The 23,450-nt window shown below is 36.9% G+C and overlaps 3 protein-coding genes, 1 long non-coding RNA gene and 2 other non-coding genes across 9 annotated transcripts in view; 2 read left to right on the top strand and 4 right to left on the bottom strand.

Moving 5' to 3' along the window:
* The window catches only part of LOC116302641 (translesion synthesis protein REV1), a 41,202-nt gene that overhangs the window by 1,243 nt on the left and 16,509 nt on the right, over positions 1 to 23,450 (top strand). For 2 of the 4 annotated variants that reach the window (XR_004197875.2, XM_031711982.2), the window contains exons 4-13: positions 132 to 261; positions 751 to 1,487; positions 1,964 to 2,242; positions 2,458 to 2,637; positions 2,878 to 3,125; positions 3,459 to 3,554; positions 4,090 to 4,800; positions 5,071 to 5,191; positions 5,625 to 5,727; positions 6,280 to 6,388. Coding sequence is in view for 2 of the 4 variants with exons in the window: in XM_031711982.2 (XP_031567842.1) it covers positions 132 to 261; positions 751 to 1,487; positions 1,964 to 2,242; positions 2,458 to 2,637; positions 2,878 to 3,125; positions 3,459 to 3,554; positions 4,090 to 4,800; positions 5,071 to 5,191; positions 5,625 to 5,727; positions 6,280 to 6,388 (2,714 nt within the window). In the remaining 2 variants the exon portion in view is untranslated. Of the gene's footprint in view, positions 1 to 131; positions 262 to 750; positions 1,488 to 1,963; positions 2,243 to 2,457; positions 2,638 to 2,877; positions 3,126 to 3,458; positions 3,555 to 4,089; positions 4,801 to 5,070; positions 5,265 to 5,624; positions 5,728 to 6,279; positions 6,389 to 11,126; positions 11,222 to 23,450 lie in introns of those variants that run through there. The other 2 variants (XM_089029555.1, XR_004197876.2) reach the window with 2 other exon arrangements.
* LOC116302648 (uncharacterized) lies at positions 234 to 22,410 on the bottom strand. The gene is made up of 4 exons (XR_004197877.2): positions 21,950 to 22,410; positions 5,537 to 5,627; positions 3,913 to 4,723; positions 234 to 3,057 (listed from the first exon to the last, which is right to left on the bottom strand). It is a non-coding gene; the product is annotated as an uncharacterized LOC116302648 (long non-coding RNA).
* On the top strand, positions 7,474 to 10,857 carry LOC148911269 (uncharacterized). The gene is made up of 7 exons (XM_089029875.1): positions 7,474 to 8,781; positions 8,852 to 9,067; positions 9,206 to 9,389; positions 9,531 to 9,744; positions 9,880 to 10,237; positions 10,388 to 10,585; positions 10,732 to 10,857. Exons 1-7 carry the CDS (start codon positions 8,419 to 8,421, stop codon positions 10,855 to 10,857), a joined length of 1,659 nt encoding a protein of 552 aa, XP_088886001.1. The 5' UTR covers positions 7,474 to 8,418.
* On the bottom strand, positions 11,711 to 13,142 carry LOC148911268 (uncharacterized). Its single transcript, XM_089029560.1, has 2 exons — positions 12,258 to 13,142; positions 11,711 to 12,032 (listed from the first exon to the last, which is right to left on the bottom strand). Exons 1-2 carry the CDS (start codon positions 12,480 to 12,482, stop codon positions 11,973 to 11,975), a joined length of 285 nt encoding a protein of 94 aa, XP_088885686.1. The 5' UTR covers positions 12,483 to 13,142; the 3' UTR covers positions 11,711 to 11,972.
* On the bottom strand, positions 16,708 to 16,871 carry LOC116302660 (U1 spliceosomal RNA). Its single transcript, XR_004197878.1, has one exon. It is a non-coding gene; the product is annotated as a U1 spliceosomal RNA (small nuclear RNA).
* LOC116302661 (U1 spliceosomal RNA) lies at positions 22,220 to 22,385 on the bottom strand. The gene has a single exon (XR_004197879.1). It is a non-coding gene; the product is annotated as a U1 spliceosomal RNA (small nuclear RNA).

Here is a 23,450-nt window from a genome sequence, read left to right as displayed (position 1 = left end):
ATATTATGCATGATTGCTTCAAAAAAGCATAAGAGTTAATATGGCATTAGGGGGATGTCTGGTGCACTACAGGACACCCCCTGGATCTGCCCCTGTATTACTTAGTAGCTAATTTTATTTTGTTCTGTTAGTTCCTCCAGCTGATGACTTAAGAAAGCTATTTGTTCTTCATGGAGGAAGGTTTCAGCAGTATTTTTCACGGTCGTCTGTTACACACATCATTGCTACTAATCTTCCCAACAGCAAGATCACTGAAATCAGGTATTTATGCTTCTTGCTTTGCCTAAAAACTATGGTACATGTATATTTATTGATGTTGTCCCTCATTGACCTCTTTAGCTTGGGTGTAGTTTTCCCATTTCAGACCACATGTTATTCCCTAGAGTATCCTTTCTTTGTTTAATGGCTATGAGTGAGAAGACACATAAATATGGATTCGACTTAAAGAAAGCATCTTATTTTCAAGAGAATAACACATGGTCAGAAATGCAAAACCATTTAACCTATTAGAGAGGTTTGGCAGTCACCAGATCAATCCCATGTCTTTGCCCTTCAGGTGTAAGAGAGAAAGTGGTGTTTACATTCTGATTCATTTAAGTGTCATACATGAGTAGCAATTAAGCACCAAGATAAGTGTGTGTTTACTTGGCCCATGCATTTAAAGGTGCAAGTCAGAATTCCCACTTTTCTGAAAAACATACTCCAAGCCAACAGAGAGGCATTCTTATTATTTATTATTTATTATTTCAGAGACAAGAAGATAGTGCGTCCCCAGTGGATCCTTGACAGTATTGAACAAGGGCGTTGTTTGCCGATAGACCAATATCTGTTGTACAGTGGTCGACTGGCTTTGCAGAAACGACTGAACTTTTCCAATGCTGATCAATCTGTACAATCAACTGTTCAGCATCCATCATCCAAGGAAAAGAAAAATACTGTCTGCTGTATCGATTCTGAAATTCCTACAATAAATGTAGATACATTAAATGCTGAAAAACCTTCAAACACTGAAAATAAACAAAAATTTGATTCTGATGCACCATTAGATATGTCTGTGGATTTTGCCAATTCATCCATCCTAATGGACCTTCCCATGGCTAATGATGATAAGGGTGATGATGATGCTTCAACAAAAGCAAAACGACATGTGGATAATACAGGAATACCAGTTATGGACAAAGAAATAAACACTAGGCATCTTAAGGCAGGGGAGCCTAATTTTATGACTGAGTTTTATAGTAACTCTAGGCTGCATCATCTTTCAACGTGGAGTGCAGAATTTAAACAGTTTACTAGTGATCTGATAAAGGCTAGAATACGAAAGGGCATAGTTCCTCATCAAAATCCTGGACCAGCATCTTACGGCAGGGTTATTATGCATGTTGATATGGACTGTTTCTTTGTATCTGTTGGTCTAAGAAACAAACCAAGTCTTCTGGGAAAACCTGTTGCAGTTTGTCATGCTGGGAAAACTAACACTGGGAAAGGTAAAGCCTGATATATGATTGTTGAACTTTTTTAAACTCTGATTGTATACTTTTGACCTTGACACTTGCATAGGGAGGGGGGACGAGGGGCACGTGCCCATCCAAAAGTTTGCTCTAAGCACCAAAACTTAATTATTCATGCGGGTTTCCTATGGATTTGTCTGGGAAATAGTACATTGCCCCTCTGTAATTGTGACCTTGCTACGCTCACACCTTGATATAAATAGAAACTTTGGAACTTTTACCAAGACCGTTTTTAACTATGAGGTTTTGAACTGATTTCTCTTAAAGTCCTCGTCTTGACAGCACAGAATAAACGTGCTACAGGATGTCAACGTCACGTGAAAGGATTTCCCTGTAGACCTCTGTGTGGGATTTATGTTGCCTGTCTCGGCTGTGATAAAACTTCATAAAGAGCAAAATACACTGTTTATCCACAGATATAAGATCAATTATATATTATATTTTTATTTCAGAGGTAATATCTCCTGGAAAAGAAATGTCAGCTTCGTTTTTCACCTCCATGTCTGAAATAGCATCTTGTAGTTATGAAGCCAGAAAAGCTGGAGTTCGCAATGGTATGTTCCTTGGTGCTGCTCGCCGGCTCTGCCCTGACATTATCTGTATCCCTTACAACTTCCAAGACTACAGAGATGTATCTAAAAAGATGTTTGAAACACTGGTTCAGTATTCGCATGATATTGAAGCCGTGAGTTGTGATGAGGCATACCTTGATGTGACACATAGTTTGGATGGTACGTAAAATTATAGAGTATGAGTGTAAAAAGATACTGTACAATGTCACATTCTTTGAACCAATCGCAGCTTGTGAGACCACTTTTCATCCAATGAGAATGCTTGTACACTTCAAAGTTACAATAACGGCACTCCACTCCGTAACGTGAGTTTGCCCTACAGGTATTAAACTGTCCCAAATAATTTCGTTTCTCATTCATTTTGTATTCCACAGATCAAACTACGCCACTTGCTCTTGCTCAGAAGATGCGCAATGAGATAAAAGGAAAGACAGGTTGTAATGTGTCTGTTGGTATTGGTAACAATGTGTTGCTGGCAAGGATGTGCACTAGAATTGCAAAACCTAATGGACAATTCTACTTATCTGCAGAAGATGATGTGTTAGAGTTTGTAGGTAAGTGCTGAACCCTGGATTACAATATGCAATGCTGAAATCTTGTATAAGCGTGTTCATCAATTCTAATTGGATAAGCAGTTATATTGAGCAGTGATTGGCTTGACTGATTGATATCGTACTGATCCGTTTTACGCTTGTTCAAAAAGTACTTCACGAATATCAAGGGCTGCAGTAGTTTAATAACAGTAGACTGTGTAGATTGTTTCAGCTGCTATCTTTTCTATCTTTCTCCCACAGGTAGTCAAAAGGTCACAGATCTTCCAGGCATTGGCCGAGCACAAGGTCACAAGTTGAAGTCCCTGGGTATAGATTCTTGCGCAGATCTTCAAAAATGCAGCCTTCAATTCCTGCAGCAAACTTTTGGAGAAAAAACAGGATTTACACTTTATGGTTTCTGTCGGGGAGAAGACGATCGGCCTATAAGGGTGGAAAGAGAGAGGAAATCAGTTTCCGCTGAAATAAACTATGGAATGCGGTTTACAAAAGTATGTTCTCCTTCACTGATGTGTTACTTGAAGAATCAATTTTTTCTACTTGTTTAGATTTTGTGTTAATCATGAATTATTTGTGGTTCAAATCTCGGCCGGACCAACACTCAGGGTCTTAAAATAACTGAGGAGAAGGTGCTGCCTTTGTAATAACGTCTGCAAATGGTTAGACCTTCACGTGGCTCGGATGATCACGTTAATGGCGGTCCCGTCCCTAATTAAGTAGAGACGTTAACAGGGGACCACGAGTTTATCAGTTGAATTACTGTCAAGTGTTATCCTCTAGAAACAAGATTGATTGATTAATGTATTATTCATTCTGATGGGTAGGAATCAGAAGCGGAGCATTTTATTGATGAACTATCTCGAGAAGTACAGAAAAGGTTGAAAGAGTGTGGTGTGAAGGGTCGCTCCATCACCCTAAAGGTAATATTGTATATTTGATCACTCGATGTTGTTCCATTTGGGTTGCATTTTGCCCCCCTCCCCTCACCCCCATGCGGCTCCCATCCTCTCCCCTGTCGAGGGCTGTCAATGATCATGTTTCCCATTGCATGAGGGGCAAAAGGAAAACTGAAAGTGAAAAGTGAATGGGAGTACATTCGCAAAGAATGGAAAATCTGACTCTAAAAAATATAGTTATTAAACTATAGAACCCTGAGAAAAAGCGTTTCATTGAATTTGCATTTTCAGGGTTTTGGAAAAAAGCCCCTTTTCGCTCCTAATGCACTACCACACTACATATTATATTTACAACATACTATAAATACAACACTCAACTCACATCTTGATTTTTACGAAGGGAGGTAAACTTGAATTGTACCATCTTTTGCTACCGAATGCAATACGCTCATTAACTCAGAAAAGCTGCACTATTATGATCATCCAGCCAAAGATAATCACTTCTGCACATTTTGGATCCTCAAAATGCGATACGCTAATGATGATTCTTGTATCTTAGCTCAAGGTTCGACGTCAGGGAGCCCAAGAACCACTCAAGTTCATGGGTCATGGTATATGTGACAATATTGCACGGTCTGCAGGTCTACAAGTCCCTACTGATGACTCAAGGTTGATATTCAAGAAGTGCCAGTCTCTTTTCCGTCAACTTAGAGTTTCATCGTCAGATGTCAGGGGATTGGGTATCCAAGTGAGCAAATTGACACATTCTGGTGGTGCTGCTCGTACCTTACATGACTATGCGCAGACAATCACTTCAACGGACAATAATCGTTTTGAATGTCAGTCGAGGGAAAAGGAGAATGAAAATAAAATTGTTACGAGCTTGAAACACGACGAAGATAGTGGCTTACTAAGTGGCATTTTGAACAGTTCTTCAGAATCTCCCCCGAACTCGTTTTGTTATGTAAAGGAACGTCATGGCGATTGTTCATCGCCAACGAGAAGGGAATCAATAATTAACTATGAAGCACTTGAAATGGATTCCCAGATATTTCCCCCATTACCAAGGTTTACTCCTCAACCTCGATCCACGTCCTCGGCCAAAAGAGAGGTTGAAAGTGTCCAGACTTTTGACGAGGATCTTTGTCTGCCTTCCTTTTCTCAGCTAGATGTTAGCGCACTTAATGCATTACCTAAAGATATGAGGTTGAAAATCGAAAAGCATTATAGTAAAGATAAAGAGAAGACAGCTAAAGAGCCAGTCGTTACAGTAAGTTTAATTTTCTATTCTCACTACTTTTTCCATGCATAGTTTTTCTATTTTATATATCTTGGCCCAGAGCAGTTTTTTAGACACGATAAGTGCTTCGAGGATCTTTTTCATGTTCTCCACTTTTCCTTCCTTCAAAAAAACACCCAACTTTTAAATTGTAATTTCATCATGGAATGAGCACCACAAGTTTGTTAACCCCTGGGTCTTAAGTGTCACCTTCATAAAACAAGGAAAATATATTTAAATTCATAATTTATTTGTTAAAAGGAAGATAACCGATCGCTACAGAAATCTCCACAGACAAGTGAATCAAGCCCTCCTCGTCTTGGTGGAGAAGTAACCTTGTCAGGAGTCAAAAGTGTCATCAAGGAATGGGCAAGCACAGAGGGTGAGGACATACATGGCTGGATGAACTGGCTAATCTTGTTCAATGGAAGCCTTGACGTCTTACTTCGGACGGGGTAGGGGAGAGGAGGGGGATGGAGTGGGGAGAAGAAGGGAGGAGGGGGTGGAGGGGGAGAAGAAGGGAGGAGGGGTGGAGGGGAAGAAGGAGGGAGGACGGGGTCGAGGGGAGAAGAAGGGAGGAGGGGGTGGAGTGGGGTGGGTAACGAGGAGTTGCTGGGACACTTGAAATTCCTCTTGTGTTTGTGCTAGTATCCACAACAGGCGACCGAAAGTTTAGGTGGCCTTTTCTCATTTTTTTATTAAAATAAAAGTTTGATATGTTGCAAACCTTTATCTTGGATATATTATTGTCTTTGACGCAGCTCACAGATAACTTGGTTTATGAAGTTGATTATCAACCTTTCTTCTTGCTGCAGCTCCTATTAAAGAAGATGTTGAAGTCGTGAGCAGTTACTTGTTAGACCTGATTATGAAAAAGAACATGGAACTACTGCATCTCCTTATCAAGTTCTTAATCAGGTAACAACGGTAAAACAGGCTATGGTGTAGAGGGTTTCACGCAGTCATGTTTTGGGCGAAGAAATTTTAGAAACGTTCTTCTTTGGGTAATAAAATATCTTACTATGCTCAACACTTTATGTACATGGCTAAAAAAGATGCCATTCGGCTGCTAAAAAATCCACACGAGACCAGAAATGACGTATATTGATAGAAACCTATCTAGTCGTTGCAGATGAAACAGCCAATTTTTATCAAAACCTGAAACGACTTCTGGGCGGTGACAAAGCCAAGGCATGTCTATATAAGTCATGGCACGGCTAACTCACAGAACGAACCCTGAAACTTCCTCTGGGCTGATCTAAGTCAGGGCATGGTTAACTCACAGATAGAACCCTGAAACAACCTCTGGGCTGATCTACGTCAGGGCATGGCTAACTCACAGATCGAACCCTGAAACAACCTCTGGGCTGATCTACGTCAGGGCATGGCTAACTCACAGATTGAACCCTGAAACAACCTCTGGGCTGATCTAAGTCAGGGCAATAATGATAATTTTTCATGTTTTTTTAGGTGCATCAAGAAGACCGAAAACAGTGACTGGCAGTCAGCGTGTGAAGACATTGTTGATCGAGTACAGATGTGTTTTATTCAACATTATGGAGCCCCTTTGGTGTTATAGGTCAGTCCTTGGGTTAGTTGCGATAATAGTTGTTGTTAGTTGTTATAATCTATCGTTAGTCTTCTCAGTATCATACGCTTCCTGGATCAGGTGATGATACATGATGATGCTGAAGGTGATGATGATGCATGATGATGATGATGATAATGATGCCGGAGATAATACATGATGGTGCTGAAGGTGATGATGATGCATGATGATGATGGGGATGATACATGATGATGCTGAAGGTGATCATGATGGTGGTGATGATGCATGATGAAGATGATAGTTGTGATGGTAATGATGGTGGTGGTGGTGCTGATGATGCATAACAGTATTTGGATGCTTTAGCCACATTGTTTTTGTGCCGACAATGAAATATCAACGAATGGTGTATGATATTCTCCTTGTCTTTCTTTCCTTTATTTTCGTGATATTGACATGACTATATTAACTGAATAATGCTGAATATATTTTTATTACTGTACTGTATATCTACTTTACTCTATGATTTATTTCCTTCAACTTTTCTAAAAATACATAGTTAATAATAGGTACTTTATATTTACTTTAATGTTGACTTATTCTATTCGTTCTTCAACGTTTGCATTTATAATATATTGTTTATTCCGCTAAACTTTATCAAGTTACTTTCTTGAAATATCTCTTGTCAGAAAAAATATTTGGGAAAAATTTAAGCCTTTGTTTTAAATATGGGATGACTTTTCGGTGACTCAGTCCAGCATAAAGTTCCATGATATATCAGCAGTTCCAATCTTTTCTTACTTCATTATCTAGGGAAGAAAACATGTGCATATTTGAGAGATCTGAAATATTCATGGCTAATTACTTATACATTTGAAAGAATATTTTGATGAAACAATATTTTGATTACACCTCTGAAAAATATATTCACGACCTTTTGGTTTCAAACTAAATTTTCTTTGTACCTTTAAGTTGTGAGACTATTTATACCAGATCATGACTTTCGGTTCTAAATTTTTTCTGATTAAAGATTGCTCAATGCCTTTTTAGTGATGGCTGTTTAAATGGAAAAAGATCTCCTCCATTTTAAAAAGTCTTTATAACAAATGGTGTTTTTCATCCCTGAAAACCCCTGCAGTGTTTAGTTCTTGAACTACGAATGTTTTTTCTTTTCTGGCACAAAAATAGCCGACTAACAGTTGAAAAAAGTCGAGGGAAGAACAACAATTACTGAACAAAATGCCCGAGAAATAGTAACACTGGACCCAAGGTACCATTGCAAATTGTAAAAGGTCGAGTTAACAACAAATAATCTCACAAATTGGGAGTAGAAAGATCAAAACAATTCAGATTTGGAATGAATGTCGTGTGAGTGGGTTTCTTTGGATCACATAAAACTATTTTTCTATCTTACCAATTTTCTCAAAAGTTTGTTTCTTTTGCCATTCTTACACATTCGAGTTCGGTACCGTACGCCCATCACACAGGCTGGCGATCTACGATCATTTTCCTTTTCTGTTATCTTTTCATTTATATCTTCCACGATCGGCCGAAAACTTACAGCAAGATTGATAGCAATCAATGAAAACAGAAACAAGACCAAGAGTTTCCTACTGAACATTTTGTGTTTTAGTTGAGTGCTTATTTTCTGTGTTGTTGCGATGTATGAAGAGTTGTTCTACCTTCAGTGTTTTTATATTCTAACTGGTGCTTTCATTGTGCGATGCCAATCACATTCTATCACCCTTTAAAGTGCACCTACACCCTATTTTTTTCTGATCTGGAGTAAAACTTTAAGGCACAAAAAGCAGATTTGTGGAAAAATTTTTTAGATCCATCAAAACGGGAATTTTTGGTGCTCTGTCAAAGATTGAAAAATTGACCATTTTAGCCGAAGTAAGTGAACCATGGCCGTAATTACAGAGGAGATTGGGGCGAGCGGTGTGTGACGTCACCACAGGCCAACACAACCAAAGATTACCACAGATTCTATACAGATTTTTCTAGACTATTCGCTTGCTTTTATCAAATTTCTTAAATACGTTTTATTTCCAAACGCTAAAATGCCCAACAAATGTGTAGTTTGGGGATGTAGCAACGTTCCAAATATTCCTGAAGGGATTGCCCTTCATAGTATTCCGTATTTTAATGATGAAAGACCCGAGGCCAAGAAGCGAAGGACTAGATGGATAAAGTTTGTAAAGGTGAAGCGTGCAAAGTGGGAGCCTACAAGGAACTCGTGCATATGTTCTGTGCATTTTAGAGTAGAATCATTTGAGCGAAGATTTACAACTCTTGCTACCTTGGGAAAACCGGCCATCCCTCGACTGAAACGAGACAGTTTTGGAGTGAATGTTTACCCCACGCTACATGCTGGTCAACTAGACTCGCCAAAGAAACAGCAAACATATCGCAATCGAAGAAAGGTAAAAAACTCAGCTAAAACATTTACTGCAACCTTCTTATGAAACTAATAAAGTGTATTTTTCGTGATAGACTTTAAGAGAATCATTAAAAAATGCCACCGTGTCGACTGCTGCTTCTAAAAGCGTCCCCAGTAGTACTGCACATCAAGATCATCATGATGACGCCACTGTCGAAGACCCTGGTACAACTGAACCAGTCAGCGAGCCTGAGCCTATGCTCTTGCCTGTGGCACAAAGAGAAGAGGTTTTAGAAGTTGCTCCTGTCTCTAATACTGAAGATATTACGGTGATTATTATTACAACTTAGTCTTATGGGCTTTATTACTCATATGTTTTGAACACGAGTCATTGTTTATGGTAGAGTAAGGATGATTGTTTACATAATACAGTGTAGCTCAATCGACTATCGATTTTCTTTCACCAGAGTGCCGAGAACAGGGAGGACGAAAATGTCGATTTCATGGAAACGGAGGAGACATCGAGTACTAGAGACCCTACGACTGGTGAAGCCAAATGGCAAAAAGAAAGGAGACTGCTGAGAAACCAAGTAATATCCCTGAGATCACACCTGAGGAAAAGGAAGCTTGAATGCAGAAGGCTTACAAGACGTAAGTAATGTAGCTAGTCCTTATAAGTATGTGTGATTTTATAAGTGACAAACATTCTTAGGGTTCCTAGAAGGATATATTATACTAATATGTATTTGTGAACCTAATACTTGAAATCTTTATAAATATTATTATTATCAGGCCTTAAGAATAACAAAACGAAAAACAAGGCAACTCAGACAGTGGGTGACTCAGTTCCTCAAGAAGAAAGTGTAACTGATTCAGAGTGGGATTACGACAGTGATGACCAAAGCGAGGAGGAAGTAACAGAAGAAGAACCAGATGACAGCTATGAAACACAGTCAGAGGAGTCAGCAAATGAATCTGAGGATGATATAGAAAATTCAGCTCACAGGTGTGTTTTTCCCCTCTCTACTTTATAATGTTCATGTTTACTAATGCCATGTACAACATAATGTAGCTGCACTTCATGATACTGCTAATATACCCATTTAATATTTTTAACACATATCACATATACTTATTTCAGGGTTCAATTGAATGACACCAATCTGCGATCAGAGCCAAAGTTCATTGTTTTTCTGTCCCAGCTGTTATTGCTGTTCAAGTTTTGTCACTGTTGCAAAAGTGATAACCCCCTGGTAGAAGTGAGCCAAGTTGGGACAGAAGTTGTAATAAAAACTGCCTGCAGCAACCCAAAGTGTCTAAAGAGGGAAAATGTCTGGCACAGTCAACCAGTGATACCAGGTTGGGGTGTACCAGCAGGGAACTTTCTCCTTTGCATGGCAATCCTTTTGGCTGGGGGATCAATCTCCAAAATATCAAAAATCTTTGCACACATGGGTCTTGGTTGTGTGTCGATGACTACGTTCTTTAAACATCAAAGAGTGAGTGTTGGTATTATATATTGTACTATGTTTGTCATAGGTAGTTTATAATGATAATGGTACAATCAGTTAAGATAAACAAACAAATGCATCTTCTGATCGAAGATGGAGAAGAAATAGCATTATATGGATTTTGTATTTTATTTGCAGACCAAGCTGTTCCCTGCAATACATATGTACTGGAAAAGCTACCAGAAGAAGATGCTTGACAACATAAAGTCCATGGGCAGTGGTGTTGTACTAGCAGGTGATGGACGGCATGACAGCATGGGGCACAGTGCAAAATATGGTGCATATACCATGTTTTGTTGCACTGTCCCCATGATTATACATTTTGCATTAATTCAGGTGAGACATGAACTTTATCAGTAGGACTCTCTTTTGAACCATCTATAATAAAAATAGCAGTTAATATCAATTACTGCCATCTTTATTTTTCATGAACCACAAATTTTGTTTCAGCAAACAAATATTTTTTATTTCATTGCCCGCAGAGGAACCAAGTGGGAAATAGTCCTGCAATGGAGTTTGAAGGCTTCAAACAATGCATGGATTACCTAATAGGATATGGGATTGTGATCTTAACATTTATATCTGACCGACATCTGCCGGAAAGTTAAATAGTAAATTGGTTGAGTTTTGTAATTATAACAATACCGTCATGATTATATGTCATGGCATGGTTTTAATTAGTATGATTGGAAGGTTATAGGAGTGAGCATAATACTGATACCAACTTGACAGGCGTCCTGTGTAACCTTCAATATAACCTCATTCTTATTTAGATCAGGATGTAATGATGATTCATAGAAAATTTAATCAAATGAAAGTTATATTTCATTAGTAAAGCTTTCATGTTTCTTATTAGGAATGCTCTTTTCATTACTAGGTTTATTTAAAAAGAAAGCTTCAAAAATGTTTCCAGCGACATTTCAAATCCAGTGCAGAGGCGTTGTTAAAACGTACGAGCAATAACGATCCGGTAAGTGTCAAAAAAAAAAAAAAAAAAAAAATCAAAAAAAATTCAAAAGTGAAAGATATCTTAGATATTTAGATTTAAGTTCAGGCTTTTACTTTTTGGAAAACTATTAGGAATAAATTGCTAAAAAAAATACACCGTTCTCATAAAGGCTGACAAGCGCACCAAAACGAGGCCACCCAGAGCAAGGCTGCTCATACAAAATAAAGGTGGATAGCGCGAATCCAGGTCAAAACAAAAAGTCAATTTCTATACTTTTCTTTACTTTCCTTCTATAAACGCATTTTATGTGCTTTTATATCTTCTGTTGTAAACTAATGACTGGTTGACATCGTTTTCGTGCACTTATGAGAACGGTGTATGACCTTACCGCGTTTGCTGCATCATAATCATACCTGTCAATGTATAGTTATTGGTATAACGTTAGCATTGGACATCATCCAACAAGCCGTTTTTTTTTCATTTATTAAGTAATGTTTAATTTTTTTCCATATTAGTAGTAAAATACAAGTGTTAATTGACTAATGGCTAATACTAAGAGATTAACGCTGTCATTTAACCAAGCTAAGCATCATGAATACATACACTAAATCTTATTCAAACTGACATTAGTTTTAAACATGAGCGACTTGTTTGTAAGGTTCAATTAAGGTATTCAATACGAAAGCTGGTGATGAGTCAATCGGTCAGTAAAGAGTAGAATTTCGCCATGCGTTAGAACAACCTTAGTTTCATGATGAGAACTTCATTCCATCCTCACTTGTCCAGGCTGAGCACTTCTTCAGGTCTTTCCATTTTGTCTTCATAAACGTCTCTCTAGAGAACAAGAAATTATATTAAAACCCTATCTAGTAAAGAGAGAAAATATCTCCATGACAAAGTATGGTGTAAACTCCAATTTTCATTGCTATTTAGAGCAAGATGAACTCGTACATTTATTCTCAATAGTCAAAAAGAAATTAGCTTCATTCATTAAGGTTAACCAGTAGGTTTTATTATCGTGTAATTTAGCACCAAAATATTCAACGAATCTCTGATTACCTGATCGTTAAAAGGTGTTTTATCATCTCTCTTTCTTCCGCGCGAGCATTTTCTTTTATGTCTGGCCCAACCAATACAGCCTCGCTTCAACAAAGCTTCTGACCCTTCAACATCATCCTTTCGACTCCTCTCCAAAGACCGAGGCATAAGCTCTTTGAAAGCACAATTGTAAGAGACCAAAGATACAATTAGAAAGCAAGCAAGCCATTTTGAAGTATTTGCCATGATGACTTGGCTTTGCCTTGGTTTTTCCTCTTTTGAGAAATACTCAGTTGTGTACTAAAGTCGATTCTCGAGAGATGTATGGATGATGAGGAAGATGGAAAACACTTTTATATCATTTCTCGTAAGATTTTAGCACTTAGATTCGTACTCAGTTCCGAAAAGATAAAGGGCGTCAAATTCCATTAAAGTCGTTCCTAAATATTTCCTCGCACCAGAGAATCCTCACCTACATGTTTTACAGCTATGATCGTTTTAAGGTTCAAACAGCGTAAACACATTGACAGGATTATTAATACATTGGTGTTTCATTTACACACTGACGCCATTAATACAAAAATGTATTTGCTTGTTTTAATGTTTTTCTCAGCTTTAGATTACTTTGCTTTTATCTCAAGTAAGGCGTAGTGGTAGTGCACTCTCCTCTCTCCTCTCACCTCTGTGCTCTCAGATTCACTTTTCCCATGACTCGCCTTCACATGTGAATAGAGTTTGTTAATCCTCTCCTTTGATTCTAGAGTTTCTTTCTCCAGCTTCTACGGTTTTCCTTTTCCTCAAAACCCAACCAGCTAAATAGCAATTCCATCTGTGAATTAGCCGTACCTTGACTTTTATATTTGTCTTTTATCAGGTTGCTCAGGGTATCGATAAAAAATTGAAGGCTTCAAGTGTAAAGAAGAAAAAAACTGTAATGATGTTAATGAATGTCACACCAAAAGCGTCGTTTTAAAGTCCGTCATATTGGTATAAGGAAATGCTGCAGTCATCCAATTTGAAAAAACTTTGGCAACAGAGAAATTTTTGGGATTTAAAAATTCTTTCAAGATTGGATAAGCATGTAGATTAATAATATAATGCAGATAAATAATATGATGCCAAACTTATAGTCATAAAAATTAGATATAAACAGTAAGTTAGTCCAGATATGATTGCCTCTCTTCTTGTCTGATCATCCACCAACAGCCAAACACTTTAGTACTTTTGAGACTTCCATGCGTCAGTACTTTGCACTTTTAGTTATTCACACATATTTATTAATTTATGAGAACTTAGACAAGAATTACAGATTATAAAATCATAATTTAAAAAAATAATACATAAATACCAAGATGGAACAAGAGTAAGTGTGTGTTGTTGTTGAAGTACCGTAGTTAGAACTTTCGAGTCAACGACCATCAAGGCCATTGAGTGTTCTCTTCGGTCCACGACGGAATATCGTGTTTTAAGGAAGTATAATAAGCTTGTTCATACAGTTAAAAGATGTTGAAACTCTAAAAAAATTGTTTCTAAAGACTCATGTATTTTAGAAAATATGGAATCGTATGGAGTGAGTTATGAAACTGGACGCTGATTGACTTGATTATGACCTCCCTCCCCTACCCCCGAAAAATTCGAATTTTCAGCTTTTGAAAAAGTATAGATAACCTTAATGTGAACTAAATACATGCCCTTTCCCTAAAATTTGAATTATGCTTCTAGATTCTGAATTTTGAGAGGTTTTTTATTTTGGAAAATTTGGAACCGAGCATGGCCGGAATGGACTGGACTTCGGTAAAGTGGATCGTCGGATCAAGGAATATTTTTTACTGCGAAATTGCATATTTTATTCATTAATCCATATTTCAATATCCATAACTAGCAGTTCAATGTTAAAATTTTGCAAAAAAATATGTATATAAAATTTTCCCATTATTGGAAAAAACACAGAGACGGACAGACAGACAGACAGACAGAAGAACAAATGAACAGACAAGCATACAAGCAAAAGTTTCAAATTTTAGCTGAAAATAAGTTTAAGACGTTTCTTATCGTAACACGTTTCTCGCTTGACAACGGTTGTCAAGGAGGTAGAGAAATGCGGATCGCAATACATGATGGAGTTTTTTTTATTCTATTCGGGGACGCATACAATTTATGCTATCTCGTGCCTTACTTGTAAAAGCGAAGTAACTTTCAATATTTTGTCAGTTTTGATTTTTTAGAAGTAATGTTCCAACTAAAATCCAAAAGGAATGGAGTTAGAAACTTGAATAGTGTTTTTTCGAGAATCTTTGACACTACTTTTATCCTAGTTTTATTTAAAAAATTGTCGCACTTATTGGAAGAAATAAGACGTATTTGACACACACTGAATATACGTAGCAATAGAAAATCACAAGTATATCAATAGAACAAGACAGCTCTATAAATACAAAATACTGTTTGGTGAATAGACTATGAGGTATCAGAAATCTAATGTCAATATAATTTTGCAAAATGATTCGGTATTTCAGTTCATACAAATAGTACTGTGAATCATATTTTAAGCTTGGGAAAAAGTATTCAATATTTTAATCAAAAAGAGGCTGTTTGGCTGCAAAACCGCCCTGGTTTTGGCTCCTAAAAGACTCTCTTTATACTATTTCTTTAAATGACCCTTGGGCGGCGTCCTTTCAACCTTAATAATTCACAATTAACACAAGTTTTTCTGAATTGGCTACTCTAAACCTATCACTGAATTAAATATATTCATAGTTTGCCCCTGACTAACGCGTCCTTGGATATTGAATAATTTCAACAAGTTCACCTGTCTTGATAACAAAAGATTTCATTTAGATTAAAGCGAAGACCCCGGCTGCTAGAATCAACACTCTGTAGAAACACCTGTTTTCTGAATGCAAACACAAATGATTATACCGAGGGAAGAACGCTATAAGCGGTTGTTAGATAGAGCTATACATTCGTTGAGGACAAGTCACCAAGAACCGATGGCCAAGTCTCTACAAGTTGTTATTTTAGACCAATACATATGACATACATAATTCAGCGATTGATTTTTTTTCTGTGCGAAAATAGAAGTAGCTCTTTCAGTAAATTCTGAAAAACTTCAAGCACACCGCGAAAGAAAGTTCTGTATGTCCTCTAGAGCTTTCGTTCTTGTTCCGAGATTACGTATTAGATAACTCTGTTGATTTTGGTTTGTAAATCATTAGGATGATCATTCACAGACTGTTCAGGATCTACTCACTGTGACTTGCACATCATCTTAGTATTGCACCTTAATTTCAGTGAATACGTTATTTGGACTCTTCCTACGCACCATCTGATTGTTAGTACAAAATATTAAATCTATTCTTAAAATATAAATACCATAAAGATTTTTGTTTTCTTCGAAGATAACTTATTCAAAGTTTGGGATATTTGTTGTTTGATGGCGAAGCTGTTTGCCTTACACGATTATTTAACCTGCCTAAACATGTCAAAGACCGACCAACATTCAATCTAAAAGTTGTAGGTTTATATTTGTAGGCTTAAATCTCAGTTATCATGATGTATATCTGTGTTGCAGGCCGAATATAACATCAAGGTTAAACAGCTTGAGAAACAGCAAACGTTTCCCCTTTCGGTCGGCAGTTTTGTCAATCCTTTATCAGAGGTTTCTAACTTAGATTTTGATTTGCGAGCTAGGAAACCTCTAGAATTTGGTCCAAATCAAACCAAAAACTTTAGTACCAATCTTAAAAAGTAGGTTCACTTAGTTATTGAGAAGAGAATGACAAGAAAGTATTTTTACAGCCAGAATTTAATGATTAATTTATGAGATAGTGTCGGCAAGATGTTATCGTTGGAAAAGCAAACTTTGTTTAAGTCGGTAGCAAAAAAAGTCTATCTGCTTGATAGATCGGTATATGCTAACATCGATTAGTAAGACAGAAAATCTGTTCATTAACCTAAGCTACCATACTGAATCAAATCTTTGAAGCTTTCTAACACACCTGTGCAGTTACACTGCTGACATAAACATGAATAGTGTTGTATATTAACGTGCTATGCCTTCAGTTACTTTGGGACCAAAATTTAGTGTTCTGACAAAATTTAAGTCCAGTTTTTTCGAACTAGTTTCTTTTCATATCGACACCGCAACTTAAGAATTGTGAAGTGTGGAAGCTAGCCGATAACTCGTCATGTTCTAATTATTCAACACATTGTAATGAAAGTAAAAAAATGGATAGAAGAGATTCCTATAATCTTGTCTTACGATGCTGGTAACTATTGGCGCGATTCTTTGTTCTTAGCTCGTCATTGATGATCTCGATCCATTTGTAAAGTTCACTAGTTGAACTTTGTCTATTGCTCTGAATGTAGTAAATATGTTGTATCAACGTGAGTACTTCCAACGAGTATGAAATATTTGAATAGTTTTATGATATTTCTTTTAGTTTTTTTTTTTTTTTTTTGATTTTAAGACGGCGGACAAGCGCGAACGCAGGTCCACCTTACAAAAAATTGTGTGCTCGCGCACCCGATTAACGGATACACACAGTCCTCTACCCAATCATAGTGCAGTGATAGGGTAGCTAGAACTGGGAACACCGCCTTCTTGATCACGGTATTCCTGCACATTGTTAGTATGAAGTTGACCGATCTGCGCGTCTTTACTTATACCAATAATTACAGTCACAAACTGAGAAAGAATAATAGGAATGTTTTTTATGCCTATAGTATCGGAACGTCATCCAATCAAGGGCTTGATTAAGGCATTCTCTTATCAAGCCACGTAGAATTCTTTATACTAAAGTAACAATAGGCGCATTCCTATAGATTAACAAGCAATACAAACATCTTTATCAACCTTCATGTGACACGCGCAAACTGTTAGGTCAGTTGATGGTTAGAAAGTTATGAGATTTCTAATTGATCAGGTCTGATAGAGACATCTTCCATCTTGATTTTTTTTGCGCATTTAAGGAAAACCAATTTTTGAATAATTATTGCTGTAAACCAAGCTATTGTCGTTGGATCTTTAGTGGTCTTGATCAATTATTAAGCACGACGCGCGCCTGTCAAAAGATGCTAGAATCTCGGGCCAGTTTGATACTATTGTAAATGAATGACTGAATAATTGAAAGAGTAATTTGCATTCAGTACAATAACGTCAATGAGTCGTACCGGTACGCTTCAAACTGCAAATATGATGAGGTCAGTTATCTTGGCTGAATTAGGAAAACTGGCGTAAAAGTGTTGTAAGTTTTATCGCTCTGTGTTCTTCTTTGAAGTAAGAAATCATCGTCTCTTGCACAATTCATTCTTCAAGTCAATGACCTTGACAATTGGCCCTTGTTTTGAGTCTACAGTTCTCAATCTTCTGCGGCCAAAAGATTTGCGGCCATATTGGTTGATATACTAAAGAATATTAATGAAATTTTTTTGTTATTTTCAACAAAGATGGCGTCTATGAAAGCCAGGTGTTTACAGGCAACTCTAAACTAAAACGTTCGAGAACTGACTCCTTGGATTAAAAATCCAATGGCTGTAATATCTCCTAGTACCGTGCCGTAACAGCTACGCAATCGTGTTGGGACATTCTGATTGGTCGAGCAATGACTTCACGCGCTATGATTAGTTGAAAGGATGTTATCAGTTCTGTACCGTGACCGTGAAGTGTGCCTTATCGTTTCACAGCCATACGACATCTACTTTATGGTGGTGTTGAATTGGTAGATTGAACCGTAGCAATAATCTATCTAGAAGAAATTTACCCGGCCTGACCAGAAATCCGCCCACCTAGTGGGGCTAGGGAAGCTTGTTGTCACAGAAAAACTAAAGCCCTCCATCTGTGAAGCACTAGTGTTGCCAAGCAGGCGGAGTAATGCCCAGGCTCTTGAACAGAGTGTACACAGGGATCCCAGACACACTGATAGGTCGTAAGCCATGTTGTATAGAGGCTTTGCACCATCACAGCACGGCAACCAAATTAAATGTCAGGAACAATACAATCGTTTTACATGAGAAATAATTCAATTCCCGAGAGCAAAGGGATTTAATTTTTCTGACATCTAACCACAGGCAGCCCAAGCTATATTATGGGTGTGGGCACATGATGGGGACTATTGTGTTTAATTATTCGAAGCAAGCCTTATGACACATGAATAAGACTACTGTTTGTACTTTAACTATCAACACTTTGATATAAAAATGCTGCTTATGGAATTGATATAGATAAGTTATTACTGAAATAGCTTCAGTTATTCGATGGGAATCAGAATCATTAGATGTATTGAAAAGAAAATGTTGTTTTAACTTGATTAAACTAGGACCATACCTCCAGACCCTGTGCTGAAGCGCAGTATGGCAGCGCGAAGCATTTACGGCTACGCCGGAAATTTCGACCCCGACCAGCGATTTAGTGAGTGATTCTTTGTTCATTAAGCTCGTATCGTAACGTTGGTCCATGTAGGAGCTGAAACACTGAGATTCACCAGAAAAAGAACTGATACATGCGCAAACGCGGAATGTTTGTTGGTGAGAAAACGTTATGAACAAGTGGAAAGCTACTGATCGGGTTATGCTTGTGTTGAGCAAAGAAAGAAAGGAAGGAAAAAAATAAAAAAAATAAAAATAAAAAAAAGAGAAAGAAAGAAAGGAAGGAAGGAAGAAAGGAAGAAAGGAAGAAAGAAAAAATATTTTTTATTTTTTAGAAAATAATTTACACCATGGTGACTCGCAAGCCAATCAACAATTTCGTCAGCATACAGCGTTAATTAGAATGTCGTGTCTAACGGGATTCGGTAATGAAAAAAAATATTGTGACTAACATGAGCTCAATTTAGATATCTAATTTGGACTCGGTTTAACTTTCAGTTCCCATCAAAAAACCTTTTATTCGGTTGTATGTGCTTTCCCCTCGGTAACTTGGTAACGGTGTAAGCTTTGATTGCATGTGTAGTTTTCTTGATATCACTATATCTTGACTGTCCTCCACAGAGTCTGACACACTGGGACAATTGTCCTTCTTGTCAAGTACCCTTTCAACCTCACAAGATCTATGGATACTAACGATTCAATATAAACATCCATATTTGAACAGCTTATTCTACTGTCTATCTAGTGTTAACTGTGGTAAGAAAATAAGACAAAGTAATTCACTTAAAAAATCAGAATAAGTGGAGTAGCAAGAATTAGTGAACTAGTACTGAAGCGAATTTCATTCTGTGCTGGAGAGATGACTTTAAGCAGCTGGTCAATGCTGGTTATTATTAGCTCCGTATCCTCTCGGCAAGAGACACAAAGAAAGGCCAACTTTTATTGAATAAATTATTGATCTTTTGTCTTTCTATTTGCTTTTTCTTTGCTCTTCTTTATGAATGGCTTCACTCGAAATTATTATCATTTTTTGTCATACGTTAAGTCTTACATTGGAGTCGGCCTGCTTCGCCTTTACTTCATCGAGGATTCCGTCGAGATATTGCTAGAAAAATGCTATTCGTGTTGTCCGTTTTCGGAGATTTTGAAAAGCTTTTTACTTAAATGAATCCCAATTGACAATTGCAAGCAGAAGGTCATAATTACGTTTATTCTGATGATGTGAGAAAATCCAAGACTGATGACCAACCGCTTCGAGCCACCTTATTATCAATACAGATGTGGGGAAAAATCATCGTCAATATATATTGAAAAAAAAAGAATTTTTAGCGCCACGAAATAGCTGTAAGTCGGTTCTTTTTTTATCAGAACACACATCATAACCTGCATGGCTATATACTGACTAGAAGTAAAAAAGACAGAGCTAATTGAATAGGATATCTTTTAGTATCACCTTCAAAACAGATTACCTATAATTTCATAAAAAAGTCCTTTAAGAGAGGTTTCTATAATAATGCGGACTTATTCAGTTTATTTACAAGCACTTGTTGCAGAATAAAACTAGTCCTCGTTGTATGTGTTATATGCAGTATCTGTGATGCCAAATTTTAGGATATTTTGTCTATCGTACGCATGTGCGAAAGTTGACCGGAACCAAGATTTAGTCAACAAACAGAGGGAATTCCTCATAAATCGGAGGTAGCATCCCATAATGAATAGAGGACGTCTAAAGTACTAATGAATCATTAGGATTCTAAAAAGCGAAACTTACAGAGCATCAGAACACACGTGATCACGAAGGCGTAGTTCTCGAGGTGACGTGGACTAGCACTAGGTCCAATGTACCTTGCGCTTGGTCTCGAATGAGCGCAGCGGATGCTGAATTTTTGATAGTCTCGGGGTAGACCTGCATTAACGCTTGTCAACCCCTCCTAATAACGAATCGAATATATAACTTGTAACTATTTAGAAAAAGACTTGTTTTTACCACTCAAGATTGGTCTAGAATGAGAGCAGAAGATGCTGAATTTGTTTTAGTCTCGGGGTAGAGCAACGAAGCCGTTGCTTGCTTATCTCTCTTTATCTTTGTTAGACTACCTGTTTTTATGTTATGAAAAACAGGCCAGATAGATTATTTAAGGTGAATCAATAAATCTATCTATGGCTATCTGTATTTATTGGACTATTATTTCATTTTTTTCTTGTAAGATCATAATAAAGTAGTCAATTCCACAATATTCATGAATATTCTCAGAAATCCAATCAATTCTATGCTAATTTGTTTAATTTTTTTTCCAAAATAACTTTAAAATGTGTAAACAACTCTCATGTCAAGATTCCTCGTCTTTGCCATTACTTCTGTTTTAAAAAACGAACAATTCAATCGTGTTAGAACAAGTTGTTCTATTCTTTAGTTATTCTCATATGTTATATTTAGGTTTTAAGAATGGTTAACGAAACAGATCAATGCCGTTAATCAGAGGATAAAGCATTTACAAGAACATCTGGCCAATTGCTTGTTATTGTTACATAAACAAACTCAAAATTGTCTTTATCTTTTGGTAAATCTTGCAGTAGAGTTCATATGACTGATATGGAATGACTTTTTTGGATGCGACAGCTACATGCAATTTAACCTTGGTATCTCTCTTACTTTTACTTATTCAAATATTCAGTCTTATTGAAAAAAACTGAAAGAAAGAAAGAAAGGAAGGAAGAAAGAAAGGAAGGAAGGAAGAAAGAAAGGAAGGAAGGAAGAAAGAAAGAAAGAAAGAAAGAAATAGAAAAAGAAAGGAAGAAAGAAAGAAAGAAATAGAAAAAGAAAGGAAGGAAGGAAGAAAGAAAGGAAGGAAGGAAGAAATAGAAAAGAAAAAAAAAAAAAAAAAAAAAAAAAAAAAAGAAAGAAAGAGAAAAAGAAACAGAAAGAAATTACGAATTCCTTTTACTACGACGCAAGAAGATCAGTTAACTAGTGAAATAAAAGTGAAGGATATAACGCCGTGTAATGTTAAAATTCACCGAGTTCATTAGTTTACAACATGACATACTTATTGTGAGAACTCTCGATTCTTTGATATCCCCTCCGTACTGAGAAGTGTTATAATCTACTTGGTTATGAGAGTTAGATCGTCAACCCTGATAAATATTGATGCTTTTATTAATAAGTTTGATAAACTGAAATAAGTTGTCATTTTGAGTGTTACGATCGATATATAGTAGTACAAACAGATTCCTGGATAACTAGCCGGATAGCAGTGCCCTGACTTTGATCAGTCCATGCAGAAGGCTTTTTTAATATGATTCTTGACCTTTTATCCTATAAGAAAACTAGTTCAATAGTCACATACCATATAGGTTGTTTCGTCAGCATCTTTCAGCATCGGCCCCCTTTGTCTGTATTACTTGCACAAATGTGTAGTCGTTACAGCTAGGAACAATCATATGAAAATCTTTGACTTTTTAAATGATTATTTCAGTGTAATATTATTTTCGTTCAACCACCAAGCAGAGCCTGAAATAGCAATAAATGAAGCCTATGAATAGCACTTATCACTCTCCTCTCAAGTAGAAAGGAATTGAGTCTTCAGGTTAGAACAGAATTGATTTTGTTTTGTTGGACGGGTAGACAAGCGCGTACGCAGGTCAACCCTACTACCAAAAATTGTACACCGTGCACCCTATACTTAGGGAGCACGCAGAGTTACAGCTCCTGAAGTGCAATAGGAGCCTCGATCTGGAAGCACTGCCTTCTTGATCACAGTGACTTCAGTGCCCTGTAAGTATGAAGAAAATCACCAGTGAACCTAGCTTTTATACTCAGACAGATGGCTACTGAATGTGGGGAGAGTTTTCTAAAAAAACGGCACATGTCTCTCTAGGATTGCCTTGCTTTCTTTCTAAGCACCAATTGCATTCTACGCAAAGTTATTAAAACGTAGGACCTCTACTGCGCAAGCGCAAGGGCTTTATCTCACTAGGATAAAGTAAATGTACAGCCATATGGTGAGATGTTGATGTTGGTGAGTGGATACGAGTATTTCAATAGCCTGTAGATGTGGAAGATTTCGAATACAAGAAAAACAAATAAGATTGCTTGAAATATAATTTTACTGCTCTGCAATAGGCGAAATTCAGTATGTACCGAGCTAACATGAGGAGCTTGGTCTGCGAGTTTATAAAATATACCAGTCGTAATTGTAAATGATTTATAGCCTCGAGAACTTATTTGCATTTAAAAAAGGGAATTTATTAACAAGAACGATTTTTTTTTTTTTTTTGATAGTTGTAAAAAAAAATTTTTTTCTCTCTACAGCTTTTTTTTGCTGTAATAAATTTTTCTTGTGAACTTCATATTAAGATATTTCTACTTATATTTGATAGCTAGTGGGACAGTAATCCTTAGAAAACCTCGGCGTTTGGATTTATTATTGTGTTCTTTTACTGAGAAAAATGCAGAATAGGCAGTCTGTTCTAACACTTTACACTTTATAATAATGAACTTTATTTGTGGGTTTGTTATTTGGATGTTCCGTTTCAGTTAACCCGCCATGATACACCGTCCCTTTGTTTTCCTTGTTATTCTATTGAATGGCTAGTTTTGTTCAAACGAATCAAGTAGAATAAAACAACTTCTTTTAAGAACCAATTTCCCGCTTAGAACAGACAAAGAAAGAAAAAAAGAAAGAAAATGGACAGAGAATATAAAGACAACAAATAGAAATGAGAAGCTAGAAAGAAATGTTAGAAAGGATATTCAGTAGGCAATAGCTTAGCTTGGAAAATATAAAGCTTTGGGAAGTTTGCTTTCGTTATTTTTATTCAGTTCTCAAAGGCCTTTTTCTATTTGTT

Source organism: Actinia tenebrosa, unplaced genomic scaffold (assembly GCF_029948245.1).
Source record: "Actinia tenebrosa isolate PJP-AT-01 unplaced genomic scaffold, QUT_ActTen_1.0 PGA_scaffold14__42_contigs__length_11649687, whole genome shotgun sequence".
NCBI lineage: Eukaryota > Metazoa > Cnidaria > Anthozoa > Actiniaria > Actiniidae > Actinia > Actinia tenebrosa.
Note: the sequence above shows the minus strand (reverse complement) of the source record. Positions and strands in the feature narration are given on the sequence as shown.